This window comes from Eublepharis macularius, chromosome 9 (genome assembly GCF_028583425.1).
Source record: "Eublepharis macularius isolate TG4126 chromosome 9, MPM_Emac_v1.0, whole genome shotgun sequence".
In the NCBI taxonomy this organism is placed as follows: domain Eukaryota; kingdom Metazoa; phylum Chordata; class Lepidosauria; order Squamata; family Eublepharidae; genus Eublepharis; species Eublepharis macularius.
This window is the reverse complement of record NC_072798.1, coordinates 36,672,852-36,682,543: the sequence shown is the minus strand read 5'-3', so window position 1 is coordinate 36,682,543 and position 9,692 is coordinate 36,672,852. Positions and strand designations below refer to the sequence as shown.

Sequence of the window (9,692 nt, the reverse complement as noted above, 5' to 3'; positions counted from 1 at the left end):
TTTCTGCCACAGCCTTGGTGTCTGGGGCCATGAACATGTCCCTGACTTTCCATTTCCAAGATATGGGACTAGAAAAAAATCTCAAGACGCAGCCTACAAAGATAACCACAGGTACTCAGTTTCTAGTGTCCATAAATAGTAACTGGCACAATTTCTTACCTTCCAAGTGTCAGAAAGATCCACAAGCAATAAAAATCACACAATTTTGTTCCAAATTTTATTAACAAAAAATACACCCCAGAAAAATTATTACGGTCTTTTTTTGCCCCCTGGAAAGCAGGGCTGTCTAATGAGAACCCATGGCAGCTGCAAGGGATGGGTTGGACTACAGAGAGATGAAAAAAATCATACAAGAGCAAGAACATGAATGTAAAGTAAATTCTTCCAAGAGACTTGTGACATTTAATGGATCTGGCAGTGATCCACACCTGGATCAGGAGAGAGAGAAGCATTCAATTTTCTCCCCTACTCCACTTCTCCCACAGGAAGGGGAAAATGTTATACTAAGAAATCCCTGCACAGTACAAGCACACTTCCTTGGGGCAGAAAATCCATATGCAAAACAAAGGGTTCACCCCAAATTCCTCAACTCCTGGATTCAGTCAGGGGAGTTCTGCAGTTCAACAGACATTCCCTAACACTGTATAAAACGAGCTGCAACACAGTGGCCATTTGTTTCTGGCTCAGGCTCCCATGTTCCTTTCCTCTGTCTTGTTCATCAGTCTTGGACGTGCCTAGCTTTGCCCGTCATTCTTCGACGCTTGGACTTGCTGGTTCGGCCTGTGCTTGGTTTCTGCACTCTCTTCTTTACACCTTGACTGTGCCTGGCCTGCTTGCCCCTGGTCTTTTTCTGACTACGAGAATGCAGCGAGGCAGTGAGCGAAGAGATTCTGTACGGGGTGGAAGACAAACAGTTCTAGAGCCATGCGAGGTTTCCAGTCTACTTTTGAACACTCCAGCCCTGGTTCCCTTTCCTCCTCGCTTCCCTCACCTCAATAATGAATATCATCAGATGGCGCATGATGCAGCTCTACTGCTGAAGCTAAGCAGGTATATTTGTTTAAAGTATTTATAAGCCTGCATTTATCCCAAACAAATGGGACCCAAGGAGGTTAACATGGGCGAGTTCTGCAACTCAGCAGTAATTAGGACACACATGGAAATCACACTGGGCTCCCTTAAGAAAGAGTGGGGTATAATAAAACACATAATGGAATTGCCCCCAGAAAGGCATGACAGCCTCTTTCTTCATCATGAGACCCATCTCATCTTCAAAGCACTTCCTCACACCCAGCCTAGACTTAGCTTCAAGATCATACCCACACAACACTCCCCTGCCCACATGCCAGTTTATGCCCTTGTCCCTCCAATTCTGTCTGGCCTTCCTAAGTGCAACTGAAATTATCTGAAAAGGTGTTGTATCATGGGTATGTATTTTGAAATTCTTATCATGTTTTTCTTCAAGCATAATAGTGTAACAACATAATAGTGTTCAGGCGTAATAGTATAACAACATTTCAATTCTAATGGCACCTTAAAGATCAACAAGATTTTCAAGGTATAAGCTTTCAAGAATCACTGCTCCTTTCATGAGGTACCTGGTATCTGACAAAGGGACCTTTGACTCTTAAAAGCTTATACCCTGAAAACCTTGTTGGGTTTTTAAAATGCCACTGGACTCAAAGCTGGCTGTTCTATTGCAGACCAACAAGGTTACCCCCCGCCCCCTGGAAACCATGATAATATATAAATTTTAAAAATCAGTATAAAACCCAGATTGCTGGAATCCTGGAATTTAAAAAAGAAACCATATGCAGTGTAGAATCATAAGAAATGTGTTTAAACTGATTTTTGTTTGCCTCCAAGATGACACAACGCTAGCACTGACAATAAGAAATAGGCTGCCCTCTTGTGGCACATCAAGGAATCAAAATTTTGCCATGCTGAGATTACAACAGTGTCTACCCAGACAAAAAGCGACTGGTGTGTCAGAATACAAGTTGCCACCAAAAAGATTAATACTGAGTGTGGATATTTCACACAGAAAAGGGCAGGCAAGACAGGGGTGCAAATCTTTCCTTTTTTCACAGCACAGCAGCAGCTTTTCCACCGACAGGTTTGTAAACAGATGAAAAAGTAGAGGGAAGATCTTCCCTGCTGCCACCACTAATCATCTCTTCCTGAATGCTCTTCAGAGGACAGATAGAATGAGCTGTGTTTTCAGAGTCAAAAAAGTCTTAGAGCTACCTCTGAGACAGGAAAGGGTCTCTAGATTTCTTAGGCAACGTGCATGTAGATTTGCTTGGAACATCCTCTTCTCCTTCTGGTTTAGCATCTTCCTAATAAAAAAATTACAGAGCACCCTCAACACCTGCAATTTCCCAATGGAAACATTAACTTCCTAGGTACGATTAGCCAAACAGCTTGCTAAACTACAAATTAGTTAGTGTTGATATTAAGGAAGCTGTTCACTCTGAATGCAAACCTGGACTGATAATGCAGGAGAAGTTTCACAAATGCAGAACTGCAGTGGCTAGAAGCACCGTGACCGAGGAAATCCCAGTTCAAGTTCAGCCAGTTGGCAGAATTAGGGGAAACCTACCACCTCCTACCATCTGCAACATACAGCTAACACTGGCCTAGCATTCAGTGCTGTTCTAAGGATTACCGATATACTGGTTAAAAACTGCTTTGAAACCACCCCACCACTCAGCAAAATGCTAAATAAATGCTGAGTAGTATTATTAAGACTGCCAGTACATTAAAGAGATTTTAAATAACCAATGTATTAAATCTGCATCAATTTGTACTTAAGTATGGGATGCAGATGATACCCATGCTTTGCAGCCAGCATTATCTAATAAGAAAAATTCCCCTCCTCTCACATACAAGAAGGAATGCACTTATCACCTGTTTTTTTTTAAAAAATAAGTACCTGTATTTGAATAATTAATGATAAAGTGCAGGAGACTGAAAAAGACTGATTAATTCTGAAGCCAGAATTTCTAATTACACTTTTTCATACCAAGTATCTAAAAATATTCACAAATGTGCAACATAGCCCTAAAACACATAAGCAAATAGAATCATTACCTCTTGAGTGTCCAGCCCCAGCAGGTATGCTCCCGAGAGGTCCAGGTCACTGACCGTAGTAACAGTAACTGTATGGTTTGGGTGATCATAGCTCACCATCTCCTTCTGTGAGGTCACCATATACTCCAACTGATCAGCCTCATCTGAAGAGATTAAAGGAGAATACAGAACCCTGGCAGCAACTTCTGCAATCAACCTGTTGGAGAACACAGCGGAGGTTCTAAAACAGAAACTGCTGGATCTCCTTCCTGAGTCTGAGCTCTTCAGACATGCTGCAATACTGTTCACGAGCTAGAAACCCAGTTTAGCTAGATGCTTTCTACCAAGGATCCTAAAAATCTAGTGATCTATAGTGGCCCGCCTGCCCACAATCTAACCTGCATATAGTATTACATACTGCACAACTGTATAGTAAATGTACTTAGGAGAACAGCTGAAGAGATTTACACAAGTCGCAAACACAGACTGCCACTTCCAAGTCACTTCCTCCATGCACTCTGCTCCCTCCCCATCCTAATGCTTTTCAACTGCAACGGCTCCACCATAAAAAAGGATACTCACCCAAGGCTTCTTCTCTCTCCTTCAGCATCTTCATGTATTCCTTGTGGCGCTACACATTAAAACACACACACACAGAACAAACCCCAATCATTTTCTGATCATCAGCTTGCTTGGTTTCAACCAGATACCAGCTGAAAACCTACAATCCCAAATGCCCACCTTGCTCTGATTCCTCTAGAGGATTCCTCCATTTGGAAGTTATTTCTTTATGTCAGTTATTTAGGCTACTTACATGTCACCTTTCTGCTTGAAGGAAAATGCTCAAAGCTTTCTCACAAATTAATAAAATATAAACATAATAAAGTTGAAATGCATTCAAAACCATAACACATAACTGGCCTGCACCTGGTGCATCAAGGCACACATTGCAAAGCCAGTGCCTGACTCTGTTAAAGGTGCAATCCTACACACACTTGCCCACAGGTAAATTCATAGAGCTTTGCAGGACCTAAACAAGGAGGGTTAGCCCAGAAGGTCGCAGAGTGAAAGGATCAAAGAAGGATAACGGATAATTTGGAATCAACAGATGATGTGGAATTTCATGTACCCTGAGAATTAGGGGGACGAGGGAATGTAAAAACATGCGATTAAGAGCTCAACAGGTAATTACAGCACCGTGTGTGCTAATATGTTCTAATTATTTCTCAGCTGGTTATAGCCAGTTTTATCTCAAGAGAAGCTTCCTGGGCATCAGTGATTGGCAGCTAGCAACCTCCAGAACATCTATAGCTTGCACAAAGCCTGGCAGACTGAATTTCCAAGGACTCCATAGCTGATCGGGGGTAAAGGCCCCAGACTGTCACGATCCACTTTGGGGAACAGGGAAGGGAAACTGGATGAAAGCAGCACACAATGTACAACCTAGGCACCATTCACGTGCTTTCGTTAGCAGTGGAAACATAATGTTACAGAGACCAGCTAAACTTGATCATTCGGGAAGGATATCAGAATGCTGAACTATAATGAACACCTCTGAGATCTACAGATCTCGCTGCTTTGCCAGTCTCATTATAAAGAAGAAGAGGAACAAATGCACAGGCTGCATAGCCTTTGCATCAAACCTGATACACCCTCACAACCAGAACAGGCCACTTTGAACCTTAAATTCCTCACTCTGGAGGAGGAGGCACTTAATAAAACCAAAGTTTTTTCTTCATAATTTTTGAAGCAAAAATTGCACACGACATGTAACAACAACAGGCTCCCCCGCACCCCACCCCGTCCCTTGCACATGTATTTGCAGGATGGAGGGGCCTTTCAGTTCCTTTCACCCTCCTTCACCCACAGGTGTGCCTGCCTGCTGCACAGCCAGCAGTCTCTTTCCAAGCCCCCCCAAAGATGCAGGTACCTCTTCCTTCATCTTCTGTTGCTCCTCCTTCAGTTTGCGCTTTATCTCCTCCACAGCTATTTTCCTCCTCTCAACCTTCCGCTTGTGGAATCCTGTCAAGAATTCCCTGGGAACACACCGGTGGCAAGTTAGTTACCCAGAAGCTTACCAAATACAACCAGCAGACAAAACTGAATAAATAGATCATTTAAACTGCCTGCTAATCGCATTTTGTAAAGTAAAATATTAATAATAATACAGAAGCAAGAAATACAGCCACACAACTACTAATGTCTAAGCAACAGGTATGATATAAGAAAAAGCTTTTATATAGATAAATTTGATTATCTGAAAACTAACAAGAGAGAGCTTGTAATAACTGGCCATCAGCCTCTGGTCTCTCAGTCACAGAAAAGGACAGCAGGGCAGGGTGCGAGATATCCTAATACAAGCTGTGCTGCTCTACTCACACAAAACAAATGATAACTGGCACATGAAAATTAAAAAGTAGGCAAGTTATATGCATCCTTCTCCTAGCCCTGCAACACCCCCCATTAACTTCCCCATGGACACAGCTATAAATGTCCTATGGTTGCCCAAGGGGCAAAGTAATTTTTCAGCACTTTTTAATTTCTTCCATGTTTGTTTATTTTCTGTATTTATAGCCCACCTTTCTCACTAAGACTTAAACAGAATTACAAAACGCATCCAAGAATGTTTGTATCAATCAAACTGTACAATTTTGGGGGCCATGCTCACACACACTAACTGGGAAGGGAATGGGGGGCGGCATTAAAAACAGATGGATGTAGTCGATGCTTTGCAAAGTGACAACTTGCTACAGAGCACATAGAACCACTGTTTTCCTCTGCCAGGGCGGGGAGACTCTTATCCCGCTTCTGCACGAGGAGACTAGACCCCCGGGAGAAGGGCAAGGGTCTCCCCCTTCCCACGTGGCAACGCAATATTCTAGATCAGTACACACGTTTCTGTGAACGAGCATACAATGCAGGCGCGGGATTGTTCTGATGCATTAAGTAATTCCTACACAGCACACAGCCCAATTTCACGCACCGTTCCCCACTTTTCCAGGACAAAAGCGGGGTCGCTGTAACGTGTGGGGGGCGGCGGTTGCCCTCCTAGGCCTACTCCTCCTTCCCCGCCACTCACCGCCGACTCTCCTCGTCGAAGGTAACGACTCGCCGGATCTCCGAGGCGTCGTCTCGCCGGTTCTTCTTGGTTTTGCGACCCATGGTGGACGCCACAGAACCAGCGAAGCTCCTTCCGCTCCGTCCGGACGAAGGAGGAGGAGCAGCGGCGGCAGGCACCACCCCAGGCCCCGCAGGCCAAACGCCGCCTTTTCCGCCTCATCTTTGCCCGCGTGAGGCGTCGCCCTACAAGGGAAGAAGGGAAAAGACTGCGTGCCTCCCTTGCTGCTTTCGGTTCAGTCATAAAAAGGGGTGGCCGATGCTGCGAGTTTAGGAAAGATCACGTCACAGTAAACAAAAATCTCTTCAAGGCGCCACGGGCTCCTTATGAGGAAAAATATTAATTTAAGTTAAAAAAAAAACTGGGAAGCTAGCCCTCAATTCCTTCTGAAAACAATGTTCTGACATCCGGAAGTCTTGGAACACTTGGCGTGCTACCCTACAGCAGTCATTGGAGAGGAAATGCACTCTGCGTCTGCTCAGGAACACTCATTTACTCTTATTCTTATGCGAGGTTGGGCAGTGTGACACAGACAGAAGAATGAGCCCTGACTTGACAGGAGTTGACTGGTATCCGAAACTAGGGGTGCCGGCTCCGAGGTGGGAAAGTCCTGGAGATTTGGGGGGGGGGGTGAAGCCTGAGGAGGGAGAGACCTCAGCATAGCGTCCACCCTCCAAAGCAATTTTTTCCATGGGAAATGATCTCTGCAACCTAAAGATCAGTGGTAATTCCAGGAGATTTCCAGCCACCACCTGGAGGCAGCAGCCCTATTTCCTAAACTGTTCCTTCAAGCTATTTAGAGAACATTACAGAGCAGCTCTATGCAGAGTTACTGCAGTCTGAGCCCATTTATTGGAGTAGGATTGCAGCACAAGTGCAGTACAATGGTTAGAATGGTAAACTTGAATTCAAATCTGGGTCCAAACACAATGTGACAGTGCAACCCATATCACAGTGTTGCAAGGATGATGGGAGAAGAAAGAATGATGAGCTCCCTGGAAGAAGGGTTGGATGGATCACAGTGTACATGACAGGTGTATTATCTTGTACCATAGTTGCATCCCAAATGATGCACAATAGCTTTGCTTAAGTAACTGCATTGATAGAATAAAAATCTAATAATGCATTTCTCACATCACAACTGTCATTCTAAAGTAAAACCTACAGTGTACAAAATGTACATTTAATTTAAGATGGGCTTTCTGTTCTTACAGAAAAACAGAAGTTCTCTGTTCTTTTGTAAGACTTTTTAGCCTCCGGGTTCTCTTTGAGGTTGTACCCACATGCAACTCATTAATCCAGACACAGGCTTAAATAAAAACTTCAGTTTATTAATTACAGAGTGTTACTGAGCATAAAGCACTCAAATTCAGGTAAAGACACAAAACAACCTGTCTGTTGCTTAGCTAAAATCTGCCTAACTAAAACTTGTAAAGTTTGCAATCTCTGAATAACTCTTAGCTGGTTGTTTATTTAGCAGATGTGCCTTCTTCCATACTATGCAGCACTCAGCATACTGAACTGAAGCAGTGTGGAGGGTGGAACCTGCAGCTTCTCTCATGATGGTAAAGGAAAGATGGTTAGAGAAAGGACACAGGTATGCTGGGAAGCCATCTTTTCAGGCCACTCACAGCCCAACTGTCTAATTAGCATTTCCAGCTGTGTGAAAACGGGGGAGTAAAGACAGAAGTTGTGAGAGCCAGTCTCTCAAGGTCAAATCTCCAGCGAATGGAACTGGCCTGCAGGTACTAGAATTAGTAAAGGCCAGCAGATTTCTTGAACCAGGCCTGGGCCTGCGACCACTTATGCACTGAACCATTCAGCCATTCTCAGTAAACTTTAGGCCTTAACTCTGCACTAGTTCATTACACTATCCTACATTAACTGCATTCACAAGTGATGTGGGAACATAAGAAGAGCCCTATTGGATCAGACTAACAGTACTTCTAGTCTGGCACCCTGTTTCACCCAATGGCTAACCCGTTGCCCTGGAAGGCCAACAAACAGCACAGAGCACAATGTCTTCCTTTGAAGGACTACTAGCACTGGCATTCAGAAGTTTGCTGCCAGCGTATGTGGAGGTTCCCTTTAGTCACCATGCCTGGTGGACATTGATTGTCTTATCCTCTATGAATTCACCTAATATCTGCTTAAAGCCCTCTATGTTCATGACATTCATGTTTAAAAAGTGATCTTGTGTATGTGACTTGTGTTTCAAATCTAAAATCCACCATTGCAAAAATTTCAGTTTTGCCATGAATTCATTAACAGTACAGTCTTAAACAGAGTTATGCCCGTAAGTCTATCACTGGACTTAAAGGGGTATAATTGTTTAGGACTGCACTTAAAGTAGCTTTTGGCAAAAGCTATTCTGTTGTAGCACACAGACACCCTTCCTGGTGAAATCTGAGGATAATAATCCTGACCTATACTGCAGGGCTATTGAGGATAATAATAAGATAATGTATTTCAATTCCAGTATTTCCACAGCGAAAAACACTATACAAATGCTAAGTATTGGTGTGCCAGCTCTGGCTTGGGAAAGGCCAGGAGATTTGAGGATGAGTTTGGCGAAGGGAGGAGCTCTGCTGGGATATGATTCCATAGAATCTACCTGCTGAAGAATGAAGCGTCAGCTGCCTCGCGAGATTATTATTGAATTTTCATCTAAGAAGACTCGGGACACCATCTTATATAATTCGTACAATGTGGACTTGGACTTTCTGGGTAACAAGGTTAAGATATTGAAGGACGTTCCATTTTTAGTCCGGAAAAGAAGATTCAAATATAAAAGGTTTGCAGCTCTTCTGAGGAAGCGTGAAATAAAATACAAATGGTTACTTCCGGAAGGTATCTGGTTCAGATATAAAGACCAAGCCTACAAGATAATATCGGAAGTACAGCTGAGGGACTTTGTGTTTAATCATCAAGAGTTCCAGCAAGAAGAAGATTTAGAATCTGAAGGGGGGAGTGGGAAGGAGGGAGTGAGCGCAGCTACTGTAGCTGTTCAGAGAGAACTGAGACCAAGACGCAGGGGGGGAAGAAGACCTGATCCTGACTGTAGTTCGTATTTTATAAGATCTACCAATCTAATAGCATATTAGAAAGTTTAACTTTAAATAATTGTATTATGAAGGGAATGCAAGACTTGTAGATGTAGTGGATGTTTTTTATATGTTGTTTTTTCCCTCTCCCCCTGTTCCCCTTTTCCCGTTTTTGTAGTTTTTGATGTTAGCAATTAAAAATAAAAAACTTATATAAAAAAAAGAATCTACCTGCTGAAGAAAAGCTGCCATTCCCTCTAGGGGAACTGATCTGTGTAGCCTGCCTATCAGTTGTAATTCTGGGAGAACGCCAGGCCCCACTTGAAGGATGGCAGCCCTAGACTCTTGTCAGCAGTGCAAGAGTCTGTGCACATGGTCAGGGCTCAGGATGAAGTTCACCATTCTCAAAGCACTCTCTACCAAATTTGTGATGCTTACAAAAATCATGTATCTCTATT

At 43.4% G+C, this 9,692-nt stretch overlaps 1 protein-coding gene across 1 annotated transcript; it reads right to left on the bottom strand.

Moving 5' to 3' along the window:
• Nucleotides 1-219: 219 nt before the first annotated feature.
• NOL12 (nucleolar protein 12) lies at nucleotides 220-6,294 on the bottom strand. The gene is made up of 6 exons (XM_054988631.1): nucleotides 6,152-6,294; nucleotides 5,003-5,108; nucleotides 3,655-3,703; nucleotides 3,094-3,236; nucleotides 2,248-2,339; nucleotides 220-890 (listed from the first exon to the last, which is right to left on the bottom strand). Exons 1-6 carry the CDS (start codon nucleotides 6,232-6,234, stop codon nucleotides 719-721), a joined length of 645 nt encoding a protein of 214 aa, XP_054844606.1. The 5' UTR covers nucleotides 6,235-6,294; the 3' UTR covers nucleotides 220-718.
• Nucleotides 6,295-9,692: the final 3,398 nt, after the last annotated feature.

What these genes read in the sequence shown, in the direction of transcription:
- NOL12 (XM_054988631.1), bottom strand. Translation starts at nt 6,234, where the DNA reads ATGGGTCGCAAAACCAAGAAGAACCGGCGAGACGACGCCTCGGAGATC. An exon ending in GGAGAGAGAAGAAGCCTTGG is followed by an intron (nt 3,237 to 3,654) that starts GTGAGTATCCTT and finishes TAATCTCTTCAG; the next exon opens with ATGAGGCTGATCAGTTGGAG. An exon ending in TGGGGCTGGACACTCAAGAG is followed by an intron (nt 2,340 to 3,093) that starts GTAATGATTCTA and finishes TTTTTTTATTAG; the next exon opens with GAAGATGCTAAACCAGAAGG.